The sequence below is a fragment of the Lineus longissimus genome, chromosome 18, assembly GCF_910592395.1.
Source record: "Lineus longissimus chromosome 18, tnLinLong1.2, whole genome shotgun sequence".
In the NCBI taxonomy this organism is placed as follows: domain Eukaryota; kingdom Metazoa; phylum Nemertea; class Pilidiophora; order Heteronemertea; family Lineidae; genus Lineus; species Lineus longissimus.
Window position 1 is genome coordinate 1,828,500 of NC_088325.1, and position 22,177 is coordinate 1,850,676.

At 41.0% G+C, this 22,177-nt stretch overlaps 1 protein-coding gene across 1 annotated transcript; it reads right to left on the minus strand.

The window, feature by feature from the left end:
- Nucleotides 1-1,616: 1,616 nt before the first annotated feature.
- Nucleotides 1,617-10,924, minus strand: LOC135502589 (contactin-5-like). Its single transcript, XM_064795538.1, has 9 exons — nucleotides 10,822-10,924; nucleotides 9,808-10,104; nucleotides 9,136-9,438; nucleotides 6,267-6,560; nucleotides 5,796-6,098; nucleotides 4,422-4,739; nucleotides 3,758-4,042; nucleotides 3,363-3,432; nucleotides 1,617-2,978 (listed from the first exon to the last, which is right to left on the minus strand). The coding sequence occupies exons 1-9, from the start codon at nucleotides 10,922-10,924 to the stop codon at nucleotides 2,255-2,257; spliced, it is 2,697 nt and encodes an 898-aa protein (XP_064651608.1). The 3' UTR covers nucleotides 1,617-2,254.
- Nucleotides 10,925-22,177: the final 11,253 nt, after the last annotated feature.

Here is a 22,177-nt window from a genome sequence, read left to right on the forward strand (position 1 = left end):
AAGTATTTAGTTCACCCGTCATCTGTTCATCAAGGAAAATGTACTTATAGAAGAAAGGGATTAAATCCGTGAGAAAGAGATTACAAATGTAGGGCGGAATGTTGTGACCTTGATGGAGTCCTGTACCAATGAAAACCGGCGTGACGTAAACAACGGTCACAACCTTCCCTACAGACTACGTTAACAATACAATATATCATGTTATACACGGGCGCCACCTGTACGTCGGTGATGTCACAAGCACATACAAACACCTCGACAGAGGTGTCCCTTTAAGAGTTTTCTGAAAGGGTAGCAGCAAAACCACCGCCGCTGCGACGAGGAATGCGTTAATAGGTCGATATTATAACTAGTACAAAGAAGTAATATATGTTGAATCGGCTCGTGATCCCGATCACTATAAAGACAATCAATTAGGATTGAGTTATACCACTAAACATGCAGTTAAAAAAGACTACAAGAGAAAACTAGCTGTGGCTATAGATCAAGCGACACAAGCTTTGTGTCCATGACGTATCTCTTATTTGTGTTACACGACACTTATACATGTTCTGGGACTTTGGATCATTTAGGCATGGCATAGCGTATAGACTGTCGGAATGGTCGTGAACAAAGACAATGGGAACCAATGGGAACAGTCATCAAACTCAGACTGTAATTGAGCGACAAATCGGAAAAAGGCCTCGGCCCGGTTATTCAAAACAACCTTTGTCACTAACGCTGGCGTTATCTCCTTCAGTTAAGGCCTTATCAATCCTCACCTAATTTTGTGTGTTAAGTATTATAACCCTTTACCAATATCATGATAACATTTACAACATTCCAATACCAATTGCTATTTTCTTACATATATTCTTAAAAAGCATATTTCTGTGATAGCCTGACTCTGTATATTTAGAATCAACTATAGATTGAGAATCCACTTTGATCCCAGCCATGTATTTACCACAACTTGACCGTGATAAGCTCTATTTCACTGTGCAACTCTCCCCTTCTTTGATGAATACATGTCGCTGCCCAAAAATCATGACAGTTTTGTTAGTAATTCTTATTATACATTCATAACTAAATAAATGTGGTAAGCCTTCTAAACGATCCAACCTCGCCATCTCGGACATGCAATCCACATACAAGTCCGAGCTTTCTATAAACGATCCAACCTCGCCATCTCGGATACATGCAATCAACATACAAGTCCAAGCCTTCTATAAACGATCCAACCTCGCCATCTCGGATACATGCAATCAACATACAAGTCCAAGCCTTCTATAAACGATCCAACCTCGCCATCTCGGATACATGCAATCAACATACAAGTCCAAGCCTTCTATAAACAATCCAACCTCGCCATCTCGGATACATGCAATCAACATACAAGTCCAAGCCTTCTATAAACAATCCAACCTCGCCATCTCGGATACATGCAATCAACATACAAGTCCCATTTGGTTTATCAAAAGTGGTCATCACCAAAATTTAAGGCAATGCCTAGCTTTTAACATCTTATTCTGAAACCGATATAGCATATTTACAAAGCTAATGAATAGAAGCTTATATTTTAGGAAGTGATACTTCACTGGAGATATTGGTTCACCTCCCCACCACTAGGGCTGCTAGACTCTTCCCGGGTGTATATATAAGGCAGACTATGGATATATTTAATAACTACAACTGATAGGACCGAAGTGGTGGTGACCGTCGCTTACGTCAGGACTCTCGACTACAATTATGACTATACTGTGTTAAAATGAACGAAATATATTACAAAATCACTCATTCGAAAAGAGTTAAGGACGTTTTTGCTGCAATCATAATATAAGTATTTAGTTCACCCGTCATCTGTTCATCAAGGAAAATGTACTTATAGAAGAAAGGGATTAAATCCGTGAGAAAGAGATTATAAATGTAGGGCGGAATGTTGTGGCCTTGACGGAGTCCTGTACCAATGAAAACCGGCGTGACGTAAACGACGGTCACAACCTTCCCTACAGACTACGTTAACAATACAATGTATCATGTTATACACAGGCGCCACCTGTACGTCGGTTTTGTCACAAGCACATACAAACACCTCGACAGAGGTGTCCCTTTAAGAGTTTTCTGATCGGTCTTGATAGGGTACCAGCCATGGCCGCCGCGACGTGACTCTGACTGTCACTAGGGTATTTCGTTGGTGTGGCAGAGATGAGAATGTTGTCTGTTAGACGCACACAAAAGTTATAATCAGCGCCACCTATTGGGATGTTGATACCTATTATTCCGAACTTAGTTGTCTGAAGTCCAAGTACTCTCCATGCGGTACTGGCGCTGCTGGATCTAAATGCGCGTATAGTGACCCTTGCTCGTTTCCCATATTGTCGTTCGAACGACTTGTAACCATCTCTTGGGCGCCATTCGAGCGACTTGGAGTCCGCTCATTGGACCCAATACCTTGTCTTGAACTGCTCTCTGCTGTACTTTGATCAGGCTGCGCGTCCTTGTGGATTCTTAGCTCTTTCTGTGCGTCTGTTACGAAGATTGGTAGGTCATTGTATGTACCTTCAGGCTCCTGTCCCTCCTGGTCGCTTATCGGATCACTTAAGATATACTCCCCAGACTCATCGTCTGAGGAGCCACACTCCGTTTGATTCTGCTGAGGTGCAGGAACTAGGCGTTGACCTGGAACACCCTGCTGCCATGTCGCGTAATCGTATGCACCCACGTCAGCGTCTACGTCATCGTCGGACTCCGCAGGCTCATTCCTATGGGCTCCGTGAACCGGAACGCGGTGCCCCGTAGGCAATGGCTGTGGGGGTTTCTGTCCATGCCAGTGTTCACGGTCAAACACATCATTTACGTGATCTGTCTCAATTTTGGCGTAGATGTGTACCTGAGGTTTTCCGTCTGCTGTGAATTCAACCCTGGTATCATCGTAATCAGCGTTGTCATTTGCCGGTCGATGACACTGCCTCTTCCTCCATCGCAGCAGACCACGTTTCCTACAGAAGTAAATACAGTTTTATTAGAGAGGCTAAGATCTGGAATTTGGGATTCTCGTCACTCTACGCGAATAGCGATCAAGATCAAAACATCACTAGTGCATGGTAGGTTAATTTCAGATTGGTACATGTATGTCGAATGACTTTCCTAAATGATTCATTACCCACCTCTATGAACCGTCAATGTTTGATAAAATCTGAAAGATTATTTATCGAATACTTCATCAGCTAGCTTCATGTGTTGATAGCTTCTGTGATATTAACTGTAGATCATAATTATAGTGCGATCAAGAAACCAGTGTCGACAACTATATGCCCCCCCCCTTCAACTTCACCGAAATCTGTCGCCGGTTTACCAACTGACCTGCATCCGAAGTAGCTTACCATAAAATAACAGCCAGAACGACGCCTGTTATCGCTACAATGCCGGCTCCAACAAGACCGCCTACAGCTGCTGTAAAGAAAAAGACTTTGGATGTTATCTTCATCAGACTCAGCGCAAACCAGAATCTCTGTTAAATTTTATATAAAACCGGGTTGATCTTCTGATTCTGTATCTCTTTGAAAAAGTGTCAAATACACGAAACGTCGAGAATACGTTGATCGTTGCTTGTGTTTTATTCACATATAATCTTCATCAGACTCAGCCTTTTTAGCCAGACAGCATGCAGTATATATATGAATGAATAGATTATCAGGACATGTTGAAATTAGAATCGACGTTTCTATGTTCGATCTGTCGAGCTTTTCTCTGTCCAGCTAAAGCCAACCCCACTCACCTATGCTTGTCTTGTCATCAACCTCGTCATTGAAGACCCTGCTTCTGTATACAACATCACCACCATCTTCGACCACCATATAATAATAATATGACTTATCGGGATCAACAACAAATGTTACATATGTATCCTCTTGTTTAGGCACGGTGTGAGTCATGCAGTCGACCGTGCCGGTCTGGCAGTATTTGATCTTCAGCCCTGTATATTTTCCAGTCACTCGTTCCCAGCCCACGGTTACTTTTTTACCTATTCGATTCACACCTTTAAGGGACGTTTTGGGTTTCTCTGCAAAGTAAAAATACAAACATGTTTGAAGAAATGGTTTAAACAATGGCCATGCATATGATGAGGATATGGGCAGGTCTAACGGAGAAATGAAATTGCCTACACTTTGTGTGGTAAGCCGGTGACGGCACGCAACTTGGCGAAGTTGCGAAATCGAAATCAACCATACCCCTATCTCATTAGACGCCAAGGCGGTTGGGAGCATCTCAGCTTCTTGTCCTATTCAAAGACCGGTCGCACTGCTGAGAGTAACGATTCATAGAAACCCATGACGTGCATCAAAGGTATTCCTCAAAAGGTAAATAACGCAGCTTAGGTGTGAACTAAACAACTGAAGAGATCAAATGTCTAAAAAAGTCTCTAAAAGAGATCCACAAACCTGGTGTTTCCCCAGAAGCCACGTTGCTAAAGTTACTGGTGTGAGTCCCCGTGTGGGAGTTCCTGCTGCGCACTCGAAACATATACCCGACATCCGACTCAAGACCCATAATCTTATGATACACGGCTCTCTTGAGACCTGGATCAGTCATTCCTCCTTGAGGAACCTCCGGGGCAACGTCCCAGTTGTCGGCAAACTTCTTGTATTGGACGTAAAATCTCTGCTCCGACCCGCCATTGATTTCTGAGATCCATTTGAGCGTCGCTGCTACGGCAGTTGAATTGACAACTTCGAGTTTGCTGGGTGCAGAAGGTGGACCTAAAATGAAGCAACAGTTGTGATATATAGTTATGAGATGAATGTGCAGATTTGGTCTTTCAACGTCTCAGTGTTGGAATCATGAACTACATGTACATCAGTTTGGAATTGACGTCAAGATTTCCTATGATTGGTGTCACTTTCTGACAGCATAGACACATATACAGCCTTAAAACACAACCACAGGTGAATGGTACATGATGCGTTATATTGACCTTCCAACATGTCCGAAGACCTTGGGGGGGGGGGGGGGATTTTACCCTAAAATGTCATTTGGCACCCAAACGGTTAACAGGGCAACGACCACGACTGTGTCGGATTTAAGGAATCAATACCGAGCTGGAGGTCCTTGGTTGTATAATTGCTTCTGTTTCATTCGAGTAGGTACTGAACGGTTGTGATTGATATTTAGGTGTTTGATACGCACTTCACTCGAAATTATGGATGGAATCAAGGAATTTTGCCATCTGGTTTTTTATACACTACGAGATACATTATTACTGTAGACCTTCGTCTTCTGATTTTTTGATTGCCATTAACCTCTTCTGGGTCCTTAAATAAATCCTTCAGAGTTCCTACAACCTCTCAGATTCCAATATCTCGAAACATATTAAATAATCTCGTGTAATTGGTTTTAGGGGGTAATTTGACGTAAATGAGTTGGCTTCAAAATTAAAAGAATTCGGCGGAATTTTATACCTACTGTGGGAACCATTCGGACTCTGCAAGCGCGTCTACGCTGCTCCGCCCCCGAGCCGGACGCTCGCGTCACGCCTATCTGTACAGTAGCTTGCCCAATCATTACCTTTCTTACATCGTAATGTATTGTGATAGTTTTGTATCTGTCATGTTTTAGATCAGTTCAAATAAAGTTATCTAGCACAGAGCAGATTGGCCTCGAACTCCTTCTTTCTCACTATTCGATACACGTAGTCACACTATTAGATTCTTCTGGAACCTCATTCCTACCAAGGGCTTCAGAATTGACTATTAAGGTGGCCAGTGAAATACACCATCTCCGTTGGGAAACCACTAACAACAGATGATACAACTTACCTGGTTTGAAAAGCTTAAATTTGAAAACCTTCGCTTGAAATCCGCTCGTTTTCACAGAACACGTATAGTTCCCATAATGGGAGGATTTGACGTGTTCGATGGCCAACTTGCTCGACGTCGGGCCGGATATGATTTCATATTCGGACGATGAGTTCGAAAGGATGTTGTCATCTTTGGACCAGACGTAACCAGTTGTTGCCGGAGTCGGGTTGGCGATGATGAACAGTTCAAACGATGCCTCCTTGCCTATCTTACCCACCACGTCATACGTCGAGCTGGCCTCTGGGTCTATTCTAGGAGAAACTGTGGGTGAAAAGGAAGTGTTCAGTGGCCAATGCATAATGCAGTGTGCACTGCATCAGGGAAAGATTTTGTAAACGGATAAAAACTGTTAAGTTCTTTTCAGTCCTTCGCCAGGACCTGCTGAGTATCTCAGCAGATATATTACAAAGAATGCAGAACCAAACTTACAATGCACAGTCAGGACTGCCGATGTCTGTCCCATCCCACCAAGATTCCAAGCCTTACAAGAGTACGTCCCACTCCTATCGTATGGTATGCGCACGAACTCGAAAAGCTTCCCATTCTGCGTGCTGGTCTCGGAGTCTTGGATAACCTGTTCCGCAGTGGAGCCGCTCTTCTTCCAGAGCCACTGGTACCGCTCGATGTGATCCGGGTAGCCTCCGCTGGTAGCACATTCAAACCGCACGAATTCATGTTCATTCACAGTTGTCTTACTGATTTTGACTTGAACATCAGGCGGAACTGAAAACAGAGGTGTTCTGATTAATCTCAGGAAAGCCTAAGAGATTGGTGCAGCATGTTAAAGCAAAGCTCTAGAATGTTGGTTTTAAATAGAAATCCAACCCATTTTGGCCAAATAATTAGGTATTCGAAGTTTGCACAAAGGTGGAAGGCTGTTTTGCGAAGATTAAACTTCAAATAATTTGAAAAGTGTTTATGAAACTGACCAGTGGTAATTACTACATGTATAGTCTCATATTTTCAGGGAGATATTTGTAGTTGAAAATATGCCGGCTCATGATCGAGAGGTACACAGGCAAAATTGCCCATGCATGGATCATTGATGGGCCCATGGGTGGATGCACTGATGGCCCATGGACTACCTGATGTTGGGAATTCCATCATAGGCCCACTACCGTTGGTTCCCTTAAAAATGACCATATGCAGTAAAGTATAAACCCATCGGAGAAGCAGTCCAGTCACCAACTCTAACAGTGGATATATGATGGGGATTCTCCATCATCTATCCATGGTTGGGCCTATGGATGGAACGTTGATAATCAATCGCCATCATAGATCAATGGATGAACAATTTTTCCTGTGTAGTTGGTTTTCATTTGCGAAGTATCTGGTGCATCTAGAATTCAAGACAGATTACATTGTATTTTGTATAACCCGATTCTTTTTCAACAAGTCGTGCCATATGAAACTTTAAACTCAACGACCCCCCTGTAAATCTACAAGATCCCCCTCGAAATTTAAACATGGATGGTGGCTTCTTTGAAGCTGTACCAACCGTCGCACCCTTGTTTCTTCCCACTGACAAGGCTTATTATAAACCGCGAGATGCGGAATGCGAAATCGCGAGATGCCAACCTCGGTGAGAGAACCAATCGCCACAGAATGTATTGCAAATATTAAACCTGAAAAGGCGAACATTCATGAGACCGAGGCTATAGCGGGGAGCTATCTCATCTATGGTAATCTGTCACAAACCAATTATGTTCTTGTCGATTCTTTTCTGTTGATATTTAACTGAGATTCCATACTTGGCGTGAAGCAACTCTGTTAATTGAGTGTCTGAGATGTGTTTAGTCTGTCACGTGCAGACTCATGCATTACATTTGTGAGTCTGCCTCACGATTGGCTCATAGTGGCTACACACTGGCCACCAATCGGGAGCTAATTCGTAAGGGACAACGTATGTTACAGATAATGGTCGTCGATGTTTTATCATGAAATTTTTCATTGAAATAAGCAGCACGCGCATAACAAGGATCAAAGTCGTGTAATTTATGAATGAAACAGAAAACTTATAGGACAAACTAACAGTTAGTATTTCTTTCGCGTCGTACAGAAAATTTAAAAAGTATGAGTATATTCCGAGGCGACGATTGTGCCACGACAGACTCATGTTTCGAATAACACAAATTAAATCGTTTAGAATTAGGCCCACGGCAATGGCCGCTTTAGCGCCACTGACATTGGTGCCTAAAGCTCTGTACACACTGACAACATTTTGGGAAACATGTTGGCCAACATGTTGTCCAGGTGCGATGTTATCGAAAATTTTGCCCTGTATACACATGACAACATTCGACAACATGTTGGGCAACTTGTTGTCGAATGTTTCCGAGAAATGAGGATTTTTGAGGGAATATTTTTGAGGGAAATTCATAAACAATGGAAGATTCCAAGAGAAGAAGATGTATTGTCGGTGGCTCTGCCATAATTTTACGTGTCCTGATTGAAAGACGGCGAAGAGGACGTAAAGATGAGAAAAGAGTGTGGACAAGACCATGGATTTATATGAGAGACCAGCATGGGGCAAATTTTGTAGCTATTTCTAGAATAGCAGCTTTCTTTTTGTTCTTGTCTTTATATTCCCTGGATGTTACATCCCATAAACAGGCACAACTTTCTCATACTGCAATAAGTTGTTCAACTTCACTCAGTAACCATTCCTTGCTTGAGGCTGCCATTTTGACTACATCACATGGCTTAAGGTAGATCATGTGATTTGTGGCCTATTTCTGATTGGATAAAACTCGACAACATCATTAGCATCTCGGCAACAAAATTGATTTTGTATTATTTCGACAACATTTGAGCAACATTTGGCCAACATGTTACCGAATGTTTCCGAACTGTACACACTGCCAACATTTTCGATAACATCGCACCTGGACAACATGTTGGCCAACATGTTTCCCAAAATGTTGTCAGTGTGTACAGAGCTTAATGGTATTAGGCTAGGATGTGTTATGATTTTTACGGCTACTCCGCCCCCGAGCCGGATGCTCGTGTCACGCCTGTTTGTACAATAGCTTGACCTATCATTACCTTTTCTTACATCGTAATGTATTGTGATAGTTTTGTATCTGTCATGTTTTAGTTCAGTTCAAATAAAGTTATCTAGCACAGAGCAGATTGACCTCGAACTCCTTCTCTCTCACTTTTCGATACACGTAGCCACACTGTGAGATTCTTCTGGAACCCCATTCCTACCAAGGGCTTCAGAATTGACTATTAAGGTGGCCATTGAAATACACCCATCTCCGTTGGGAAACCACTAACAACAGATGATACAACTTACCTGGTTTCAGAAGCTTAAATTTGAAAACCTTCGTTTGAAATCCGCTCGTTTTCACAGGGCACGTATAGTTCCCATAATCGGAGGATTTGACGTGTTCGATGGCCAACTTGCTCGACGTCGGCCCGGAAATGATTTCATATTCGGACGATGAGTTCGAAAGGATGTTGTCATCTTTGGACCAGACGTAACCAGTTGTTGCCGGAGTCGGGTTGGCGATGATGAACAGTTCAAACGATGCCTCTTTGCCTATCTCACCCACCACGTCATACGTCATGTTGGCCTCTGGGTCTATTCTAGGAGAAACTGTGGGTGAAAAGGAAGTGTTCAGTGGCAAATGCATAATGCAGTGTGCACTGCATCAGCGAAAGATTTTGTAAACGGATAAAAACTGTTAAGTTCTTTTCAGTACTTCGCCAAGACCTCTGTGAATTCCTTCTGCTCCTTCTCTGTAAACCCTTCAAGACATTATACTATGTTTCCACCTATTGAATTACAAAGCAATAATTTTAAGTGATTTGTTGTCAGACAGATGAGCTAATGAATAGTTGTAACGGTATTCAAAATGATCACAAATACATGGAAAGGAATTTCATAAGGATTTTCAGTTTAGATAAGAAGATTCATTCCAATATCTCAGCAGATATATTACAAAGAATGCAGAACCAAACTTACAATGCACAGTCAGGACTGCCGATGCCTGTCCCATCCCACCAAGATTCCAAGCCTTACAAGTGTAAGTCCCACTCCTATCGTATGGTATGCGCACGAACTCGAAAAGCTTCCCATTCTGCGTGCTGGTCTCGGCGTCTTGGATAACCTGTTCCGCAGTGGAGCCGCTCTTCATCCAAAGCCACTGGTACCGCGAAATAATCTCTGATTGGTGGCCGACGCTGGTAGCACATTCAAACTGCACGAATTCATGTTCATTCACAGTTGTCTTATCGATTTTAACTTGAACATCAGGCGGAACTGAAAACAGAAGGTGTTACTGATTAATCTTTTTAGGAAAACCTAAGAGATTGGTGTAGCATGTTAAAGCAAAGCTCTAGAGAGTTGGTTTTAAATAGAAATACAACCCATTTTGGCCAAATAATTAGGTATTGGAAGTTTGCATAAAGGTGGAGGGCTGTTTGGCAAAGATTGCACATCAAAGAATTTGAAAAGTGTTTATGCAACTGACCAGTGGTAATTACTACATGTATACATGTAGTCTGATATTTTGAGGGAGATACATGTATTTGTAGTTGAAAATATGCCGGCACATGATCGAGAGGTACACAGGCAGAATTGTCCATGCATGGATCATTGATGGGCCCATGGATGGATGCACTGATGGCCCATGCGCCACCTAATGTTGGGAATTCCATCATAGGCCCACTGCCGTTGGTTCCCCTAAAAATGGCCATATGCAGTAAAGTATAAGCCCATCATAGACCTATGGATGAAGACTTTTTCCTGTGTAGTTGGTTTTCATTTGCGTAAGTATCTGGTACATCTAGAATTCAAGACAGATTACATTGTATTGTATTCAACGACCCCCCTGTAAATCTACAAGATCCCCTCGAAATTAAAACTTGCATGGTGGCTTCTTTGAAGCTGTACCAACAGGCGTACCCTTGCTTCTTCCCACTGACAAGGCTTATTATAAACCGCGAGATGCGGAATGCGGAATCGCGAGATGCCAACCTCGGTGGGAGAACCACCCGCCACAGAATGTATTGCAAATATTAAACTTGAAAAGGCGAACATTCATGAGACCGAGGCTATAGCGGGGAGCTATCTCATCCATGGTAATCTGTCACAACCAATTATGTTCTCGTCGATTCTTTTCTGTTGATATTTAACTGAGATCCCATACTTGGCGGGAAGCTACTCTGTTAATTGAGTGCCTGAGATGTGTTTAGTCTGTCACATGCAGACTCATGCATTACATTTGTGAGTCTGCCTCACGATTGGCTCATAGTGGCTTCACACTGGCAACAAATCGGGAGCTAATTCGCAAGGGACAACGTATATTACAGATAATGGTCGTCGATTTTTTATCATGAAATTTGTTATTGAAATAAGCAGCACGTGCATAACAAGGATCAAATTCGTGTAATTTATGAATGAAACAGAAAACTTATAGGACAAACGAACACTTAGCATTTCTTTCGCGTCGTATAGAACATTTAAAACGCATGAGTATATTCCGAGGCGAAGATTGTGCCAGGACAGAATCCTGTTGCGAATAACACAAATAAAATCGTTTAGAATTAGGCCCACGGCATTGACCGCTTTAGCGCCACTGACGTTGGTTCCTTATGGTATAAGGCTGGGATGTGTTATGATTTTTACGGGTATCAAAAAAAGGTGAATTCATCGATTGAAAAAAACATTCGAAATCCCCGCGAGTGTGGCTTTACAAACAGCTTTTGGCCAATGTTCATACGATAAAGTAAAAAACACACCACTGAATCATACCAAACAGCGTATGAAACAGCGTATGATTGTTATTAAGCTCTTGTACCAGCTCGTACTGCATGCCATGCTCCCTCGTGGTAGAATGAAAGTGAAAGAAAATGATCCTAAATGTGGCCTCTTCAAAATAGTTTGCCAAGTGAAACCTTCTTAGGGCAGAAGAAGCGGGGAATTCAGGAGGAGGAATTGGGATATGGAGTTTAGTTGCTATAGAGGCCCTGTCAGGGATTATCACTAAATCCCCTGAAAGTCAGTCGTCTGTTTGGACATACATGTAGGTGCATGTAGCCTCTGTATTGTCTTCGGACACACTGCCATTGAATGTAGAATTTCATGGCACCAGACAAATGGTGATTGTTGTGGTCCGGTAGGGTAGAAGATCTTGGGGCAGGCAGGAAAGTAATGATTACTCATCTCGCGATTTCTCAACAGATGTGGTCCTCCTGGTTTGACGTAACAAATGGCTCGGCTTAATAATGAACAGTCCAAATTCCGAGATATCGACACTCTTCTCTTATAAGAGCGATTTTCAGTGCTGCATTGACTTTTTCAACATATCGAAAACATCAAACTGGTTAGTGGCCATAACTCCCACATCTTACCCAACATATAATCTCAACCTGGTTGCGGCCTTTGTTACAACTTCCCTATTATATACATTGTATTACATATCGTTCCGTCGTTTCGCTATCTCCTTTAAGGATGAATTTGTGTTCTGCATTGATATATATGTTTTTTCAAACTTACCTAAAACGTCCAATCCCAGCCTGTCTGTGGCCCTTTGTCCATCAGCCTCACACAACCAAAACCAACTGTCCAATGGTTGAACATTTCTTAATTGAAAATTATAGTTATTCTTATCACATTGAGTGTTTGTTAATCTCGATTTGTACTCCTTGAAAGCAACAGAGCAACCGTCGGTAATTTTTCTGAAAGGGAAAATAAAGGGTGGCAAACTGTGCCACCACCTCACATGCTTTACATCGCTGGCGGTTCCACCCGCAATGTTACAACTCAGCGTTATCATTTCTCCGAGGCGTGGACTTGAATTGCTGATGGTATTCGTTACCGTATAATCAAGAGAATCTGAAATTAGAAAATGAAGACGCGATCTTTTGTCAATGAACTCAGGCTAACACATTACGAAGTAACATTGTATTCTATAACAACTGGGTTGGGAATGAACCGCACATTACAGTGTAAATGTACTATGCGCCAATGAAGCCTCGTTTTGAATTCAGCGGTTTGGGCTAGGCAACCATTACCGCTTCGGTTGGTGAAAACTGTGGAAGCATTAATTCAAAAGCATTTAAAACCACATTATTCGACATTTAATTTTGAGATGTTTGAGAATATAAATTGATACCTCCAGTGAGGTGGAACACTCTGTGGGAATTGATGATTATTCGAAAGAGAAAATGATGATACGACGGAGATGTTTTGAGTGGCTTCGAAGCGCTTCAGTAATTTTGGTTGTAATTTTGTGTATTCCGAATTTTATCGAGCGATTTTTAGTGCTGCATTGACTTTTTTAACATATCGAACTCATCAAATCTGGTATATGGCCATCACTCCAGCATCTCACCTAACAAATCATCTCAATCTGATTGCGACCGTATTAATGACAACTTCCCGTTATCCTTCCGTCGTTTCACTATCTCCTTTAAGGATGAATTTGTGTTCTGCATTGATATATATGTTTTTTTCTAACTTACCTAAAATCTTCAATCTCGGTATGTCTGTGGCCTCTTGTCCATCAGCCTCACACAACCAAAGCCCACGGTCCGAAGGTTGAACATTACTTAATTGAAAATTATAGTTATTCTTATCACATTGAATGTTTGTTAATCTCGATCTGTACTCCTTGAAAGCAACAGAGCAACCGTCGGTAACTATTTCGAAAGGGAGATCAACGGGTTTCAACCGGTGCCACCACCTCACATGCTTTACATCGCTGGCGGTTCCACCCGCAATGTTACAACTCAGCGTTATCGTTTCTCCCCGGCGTGGACTTGAATGGCTGATGGTATTCGTTACCGTATAATCAAGAGAACCTGAAATTAGAAAATGAAGACGCGTATGGCAAACCGTTCGTCCAATAATTAAGAAAACCTAGTTTTATTGAAGAAAACCTGGTTTTCTTCTTAAAAAACATAGTTTTCTTCAAGAAAACCATGTTTTCTTTCACGAAACTAGGTTTTCTTCGAAGAAGCATAGGTTGATTTAAAAAAACCTAGTTTTCTTTTAAAAAACCTGGTTTTTTAACAAGATAACTTGGTTTTTTAAATCAACCTATGCTTCTTCGAAGAAAACCTAGTTTCATGGAAGAAAACATGGTTTTCTTGAAGAAAACTACGTTATATGCAATTCTTTTTCAAAACCAAGTTTTTAATGAAAAAGACCAGGTTATTTTTCATAACCTAGTCTTTTTACCTCGTCCCTGTTTGGCCTGAGCATGGCAGGGGAGAGGTTGGATTTTGCTTACCCGGGTTAGCAACCCGGGCTACGGATTTACGCTTACTCTGCATGCGCAGTGAGCTCGTCGATGAAGGAAAGGAACAGACGTACCAAAGGCCGCACAACCCGGGTAAACTACGGTGGATCGCCAATCTCGCCCCAAAGGTCACGCGTGTGCTGAGGGGACGGGGTAAAAAGACTGGGTTGTTTCGAAACCAGGTTTTCTTCTTTCGAAACTACGTTTTCTTGTTAAAAAACATGGTTTTCTTTGTTTTCTTCAACGAAACTAGGTTCTTTTGGAAGAAAACCAGGTTTTTATGATAAAAACATGGTTGTTTTAATTATTAGTCAAATGGCTGGATAAAAACATAGTTTTTTCTTTTTTCGAAACTTGGTTTTGAAGAGAAATCATGGAACCTACACTTTATGCAAAAAGAATAAGTTATTTTTTAAAAAACCTAGTTTCATGGAAGAAAACCTGGTTTTCTTCAATAGAAACATAGTTTTCTTCAAGAAAACCATGTTTTCTGGTTAAAAAACTTACTGTAGTTTCATTGAAAAAAAACTAGGTTTTCTTGAAGAAAACTATGTTTTTTAAGAAGAAAACCATGTTTTTTTCAAAAAAACTAGGTTTTCTTAATTATTGGACGAACGGCTTGCCATAGACGCGGTCTTTTGTCAGTGTACACAGGATAACACATTACGAAGTAACATTGTATTCTAAAACAACTGGGTTGGGAATGAACCGCACATCAGTGTAAATGCACTATGCGCCAATGAAGCCTCGTTTTGAATTCAGCAGTTTGGGTTAGGCAACCATTACCGCTTGGGTTGGTGCAAAATGTGGAATCATTTCAAAACATTTAAAACCACATTATTCGACATTGAATTTTGAGATGTTTGAGAATAGAAATTGATACCTCCAGTGAGGTTTCAATTCCCTACACAATGTCGACAAGGTGGAAGCCTTCTGTGGGAATTGATGATTATTCGAACGAGAAAATGATGATACGAAGGAGATGTCTATCTCCTAGGATGAATTTGTGTTCTGCATTGATATATGTATTTTTCAAACTTACCTGAAACGTCCAATCTCAGCCAGTCTGTGGCCTTTTGTCCATCAGCCTCACACAACCAATACCCACGGTCCAAAGGTTGAACATTACTTAATTGAAAATTATGGTTATTTCTATCACATTGAATGTTTGTTAATCTTGATTCGTACCCCTTGAAAGCAACAGAGCAACCGTCGGTAACCATTTTGAGAGGGAAAGATATGTACCACTGGTGCGACCATCTCACATGCTTTACATCGCTGGCGGTTCCACCCGCAATGTTACAACTCAGCGTTATCGTTTCTCCGATGCGTGGACTTGAATTGCTGATGGTAGTCGTTATCTTTACCTCAGGAGTACCTAAGATTAGAAAATGAAGACACGATCTTTTGTCAATGCAAACAGACCAACACATTACGAAATAACATTGTAACAATGTTAACGAGGTGGATCAATAGAGGGAATAGAGGATTATTCCACTGAAAAAATTGTGATACGAAGCAAATGTTTTGAGTGACTTTGCAGCGCTCTAAATATTTTGGCTGTCAATACCAAATACCCTACCAACATGTGAAATATATATCTCATAGTTGTTTCCTTTTTCGGGTTTCGAAAAATGTATTTTTTAATTTGAAGTTGGCCGCTGATTCAGTTTCTTGGTTTAGTTTTTAGGTTGGGACAGTTATGCTTATGGCTATAAGCTTTTAGTTATCGATTCGATTATATTAAACTAGTGACTGCACTGGGCTGCCAAAGGGTAACCGACTTGATTAGCTTTACCCAAGGTTTTTTTACCTTGCCCATCTTTATAGTACCATAGTCGTGACAATCAGGAATAAGTACCTAACTCTGTTTTACTAATAACATAGTATTGCAGCAGTGAACAGCAATCACCGCGATAATAAAAAATGTAAACTACGCAAAAATGACTTACCTCTGATCAAGAGTAGTGAAAGAATCGAAAGTTGTAGAAGTTTCATCGCGATCAGAGTTGTAGTTGGCTGGGAAATTCGACCATGGAGAGATTAGTTTACACTAATATCTAAAGTGACTCCATTTGAAAGCGATAACTACTCTCGGCATCAAGTTGGCGATGACTCTGGATCATGTGATGATAAGGCATCAGGTTTTGTGACAAGATAACGTCATGTTGTTCCCTTCCAGTTTGATCTGACCTACTGGTCTGGTATTCCTTCAGATCGTTGACATGGCAAACTATCAGATGTGTATATGGTCTCTTACTCAAACAACAGATTTTCCGTGACAAAAAAAATAGCAAACAGAAGTTTGACAGGCGAATATAAAATATGATATAATTAGCAAGAACAAAGAAGCATGATATACATTGTACTCTCACAAGTGATCAGTTATACCGTAAACTGCCATCGGTTTGAAAATGTTAAGTCCATGAACTTTCCATTGATGACTGTCGCTACTGGGTCTAGATGAGCACATGGCGACTCTTGACCGTGAACAATATCGTCACTCAAGTGACTTGGAGCCATTTCTTGAGCGCCATCGGCTTGTCATGTGCAGCTCTCGGCCGTGTTTTGACCGGGATGGTCGTGTTACAAGCAAACATGACAAAAGGTGACATCGCCCGATTAGGTCACCGTACTGAATAAGTGACAAAAATCAACGACTGATTATGTGACATCGCCGGATTAAGTGACACAAATCAAAAAGTTATAGGTGACCGACGTACCAACGATTGAGGTGGATGACGAAACTAAGCATTGTAGTTTTAATCAATGACTTATCCAGTGACGAATTTAGGGGAATTATCCCGAAAGGTTGCATTTTCGAACGGTGCACACTGGAGTTAACAGTGTTAAAACCGCTTCCACTATGGTGTTAGTTCGACTTTAGGCAAGTTTCAAACTATGGCCTTTGACAGACACCTCGAAAGATATTCTGGAGGTTCACATCAACACTGTCACAACACCCGTAAATCTTCACCACCTCTTGGACTGTCAACAGCCCTGCACATAGACAGCGAGGCGTTTCACATCAACACTGTCACAGCAACCGTTAAATCTTCACCCCCTGCTGGACTATCAGCACCCCTGCACAAAGACAGCGAGGCGGTTCACATCAATACTGTCACAGCACTCGTAAATCTTCACAACCTCCTGAACTGTCAGCACCCCTGCACAAAGACAGCGAGGCGGTTCACATCAATACTGTCACAGCACCCGTAAATCTTCACCACCTCCTGGACTATCAGCACCCCTGCACATAGACAGCGAGGCGAACAATTATACTCTGTGTGGGAATATACAAGAGTTATGGAATACCAGCATTAGCTTTTCCAACTACACGCAAAATAAAGAGTCTTTCAATATATAGAAGGACCGATATAACTGTCAATTGCTTGAATACATCAGGAGCTGGCGCATCCTCAAAAGGCAAATAGGCTAGAAATGCCCAAGAGCGTTCATCAGAAGTTAGAGGTATCGCCTTTTACCGTCATAAGGCTACGAATAGGCACGGTTGTGATATTCGAAAAACTTCTGTAGTGTTTACAAAATGATTTACATGTATCTACAAATTGGAGAAATGAAAGTGATACCACTTGCATAGATCTCATCATAATTGCCATGAAAAAAATCCTGTCCAATTCGGTCACCAAAAAAATCTCTTACGAAGCTGATTAACGACCGAGTTAATCTGTTTCCTGACAATCAAAGGGCCTACATAACTCATAAATTCAGCGGGTACATTGTTTAGTCTGAGTATCTTACATAAATGTGTGATGAGCAGGATTGTATTGTAGTTGCTGTATCACACGAAATTTCCGTTTATTCAGTTATGGATATGCTTTACGGTTTCATTTTCATTTGTAATAACCCATTAAGTAATTATCACATCAAAAAAATGCATATACATTATGCAATCATAATCTCAATGACAAATCATCATCCACTATCATCATACATGTAGAACAATGGCATGGCAATGAGTCATTTTCATTCCTATATCAAAGACAATGGTAACCAATGGGAACTGTCATCAGACTCAGACTGTAATTGAGCGTCAAATCGGAAATAGGCCTCGGCCCGGTTTTTCAAAACAACCTTTGTCACTAACGCTGGCGTTATCTCCTTCAGTTAAGTCCTTATCAATCCTCACTTATTTTGTGTGTTAAGTATTATAACCCTTTACCAATATCATGATAACATTTTCAACATTCCAATACCAATTGCTATTTTCTTACATATATTCTCAAAAAGCATATTTCTGTGATAGCCTGACTCTGTAGCTAGATTTAGAATCAACTATAGATTGAGGATCCACTTTCATCCCAGCCATGTATTTACCACAACTTGACATTATGATAAGCTCTATTTCACTGTGCAACTCTCCCGATGTCGCTGCCCAAAAATCATGACAGTTTTGTTAGTAATTCTTATTATACATGTACATGCATAACTAAATAAATGTGGTAAGCCTTCTAAACGATCCAACCTCACCATCTCGGATGCATGCAATCAACATACAAGTCCAAGCCTTCTATAAACGATCCAACCTCGCCATCTCGGATACATGCAATCAACATACAAGTCCAAGCCTTCTATAAACGATCCAACCTCGCCATCTCGGATACATGCAATCAACATACAAGTCCAAGCCTTCTATAAACGATCCAACCTCGCCATCTCGGATACATGCAATCAACATACAAGTCCAAGCCTTCTATAAACGATCCAACCATACCATCTCGGATACATGCAATCAACATACAAGTCCAAGCCTTCTATAAACGATCCAACCTTACCATCTCGGATACATGCAATCAACATACAAGTCCAAGCCTTCTATAAACGATCCAACCATACCATCTCGGATACATGCAATCAACATACAAGTCCAAGCCTTCTATAAACGATCCAACCATACCATCTCGGATACATGCAATCAACATACAAGTCCAAGCCTTCTATAAACGATCCAACCTTACCATCTCGGATACATGCAATCAACATACAAGTCCAAGCCTTCTATAAACGATCCAACCTCGCCATCTCGGATACATGCAATCAACATACAAGTCCAAGCCTTCTATAAACGATCCAACCTCGCCATCTCGGATACATGCAATCAACATACAAGTCCAAGACTTCTATAAACGATCCAACCTTACCATCTCGGATACATGCAATCAACATACAAGTCCCAATTGGTTTATCAATCGTGGTCATCAGCAAAATTTAAGGCAATGCCTAGCTTTTAACATCTCATTCTGAAATCGATATAGCATATTTACAAAGCTATAAATGAATAGAAGCTTATATTTTTGGAAGTGATACTTCACTGGAGATATTGGTTCACATCCCCACCACTAGGGCTGCTAGACTCTTCCCGGGTGTATATATAATGCAGACTATGGATATATTCAATATCTGCAACTGATAGGACCGAAGTGGTGGTGACAACATTCCAATACCAATTGCTATTTTCTTACATATATTCTCAAAAAGCATATTTCTGTGATAGCCTGACTCTGTAGATTTAGAATCAACCATAGATTGAGGATCCACTTTCATCCCAGCCATGTATTTACCACAACTTGACATTTTGATAAGCTCTATTTCACTGTGCAACTCTCCCTGTCTTTGATGAATACATGTCGCTGCCCAAAATTCATGACAGTTTTGTTAGTAATTCTTATTATACATGCATAACTAAATAAATGTGGTAAGCCTGCTAAACGATCCAACCTCGCCATCTCGGATACATGCAATCCACATACAAGTCCAAGCCTTCTATAAACGATCCAACCTCGCCATCTCGGATACATGCAATCAACATACAAGTCCAAGCCTTCTATAAACGATCCAACCATACCATCTCGGATACATGCAATCAACATACAAGTCCAAGCCTTCTATAAACGATCCAACCTCGCCATCTCGGATACATGCAATCCACATACAAGTCCAAGCCTTCTATAAACGATCCAACCATACCATCTCGGATACATGCAATCAACATACAAGTCCAAGCCTTCTATAAACGATCCAACCATACCATCTCGGATACATGCAATCAACATACAAGTCCAAGCCTTCTATAAACGATCCAACCATACCATCTCGGATACATGCAATCAACATACAAGTCCAAGCCTTCTATAAACGATCCAACCTCGCCATCTCGGATACATGCAATCAACATACAAGTCCAAGCCTTCTATAAACGATCCAACCATACCATCTCGGATACATGCAATCAACATACAAGTCCAAGCCTTCTATAAACGATCCAACCTTACCATCTCGGATACATGCAATCAACATACAAGTCCAAGCCTTCTATAAACGATCAAACCATACCATCTCGGATACATGCAATCAACATACAAGTCCAAGCCTTCTATAAACGATCCAACCTCGCCATCTCGGATACATGCAATCAACATACAAGTCCAAGCCTTCTATAAACGATCCAACCTCGCCATCTCGGATACATGCAATCAACATACAAGTCCAAACCTTCTATAAACGATCCAACCTCGCCATCTAGGATACATGCAATCAACATACAAGTCCAAGCCTTCTATAAACGATCAAACCATACCATCTCGGATACATGCAATCAACATACAAGTCCAAGCCTTCTATAAACGATCCAACCTCGCCATCTCGGATACATGCAATCCACATACAAGTCCAAGCCTTCTATAAACGATCAAACCATACCATCTCGGATACATGCAATCAACATACAAGTCCAAGCCTTCTATAAACGATCCAACCTCGCCATCTCGGATACATGCAATCAACATACAAGTCCAAACCTTCTATAAACGATCCAACCTCGCCATCTCGGATACATGCAATCCACATACAAGTCCAAACCTTCTATAAATGATCCAACCATACCATCTCGGATACAAGCAATCAACATACAAGTCCCAATTGGTTGATCAAAAGTGGTCATCACTAAAATTTGGGCAATGCCTAGCTTTTAACATCTTATTCTGAAACCGATATAGCATATTTACAAAGCTAATGAATATAAGCTTATACCTTAGGAATTGATACTTCACTGGAGATATTGGTTACCAAAGCCGCGAAGGTGGAGCTAAAATGACCACAACCTGACATTTTATAGTGGTCACATTTTGGCTAACGCCAGGCTTTCAAAGGCTAATTTTGAAAAACACGGTGACATATTTTACAATAATGAATAAAAGCCCATATTATTATTACATTCGTAACATCAACTCTATCTATCTTGTGAAAACTATTGTGGCATCTGCAAAATACATATTTGATCCGGTAAATTAAAGACTGGATCAGAATTTAATCTCGTCTATAGGTTTTTGCTTTTCGTCTGCAGAATTAAATAGGGTCTGTAGCCGTCAAGGCCAGAAAAGTTCACACAACCCGTAATTCCTTTTTAATGTTCGGTAAACTGTAAGAAAACCATTTATTTGTTGATCATTAACAGGTATAATGTACAGGTATTGGCTAAGAGAAAACTGAACAGAATATAATTTGAGAAATACAAGTTTAAATAACTCACCAATTCTTGGCTAGTTTACTGGGTAAAAAATACACCGCTCCAAGGGCATGGCAGAAGACCAACTAAAATAGGTTCCCTCATGTGCACCCACAGCTCCGGCCCAGGTTAATTATATAAGCTATCTCATTAGGCCTACTATATTACAGCAAGTCAGAAACTCCACAAGGGCCTGAGCCATAACTGCAACAAAAGGGGACCAAATGTAAAATATAAAAAGGTAACTTAAAGAAAAAGTAATTTGAATAAAAAATTGAATGAAATCCTTCACAGGGTCTAAATTGAATTTCCACACTTTCAAAAGTTAGTCTAATCAGAGTTTTTCAAGTCTTTCAAATATTTGAAAGACTCTGATCTAATAGAAGAAAGTTCTCATTCAACGAAACCCTTTAGTCTCCATAAAGTTGCGGCAACTATAGTTCACATCCCCGCCACTAGGGCTGCTAGACTCTTCCCGGGTGTATATATAATGCAGACTATGGATATATTCAATATTTACAACTCATAGGACCGAAGTGGTGGTGACCATCGCTTACGTCAGG

Excerpts from the sequence above, each read along its gene's own strand:
- LOC135502589 (XM_064795538.1), bottom strand. The coding sequence starts at position 10,924 with ATGGATGAGATAGCTCCCCGCTATAGCCTCGGTCTCATGAATGTTCGC. Across the intron at positions 6,561-9,135 it reads ATTTAAGCTTCTGAAACCAG|TTCCGCCTGATGTTCAAGTC; the intron begins GTAAGTTGTATC and ends CTCTGTTTTCAG. Across the intron at positions 3,433-3,757 it reads TGATGACAAGACAAGCATAG|CAGCTGTAGGCGGTCTTGTT; the intron begins GTGAGTGGGGTT and ends TTTTCTTTACAG.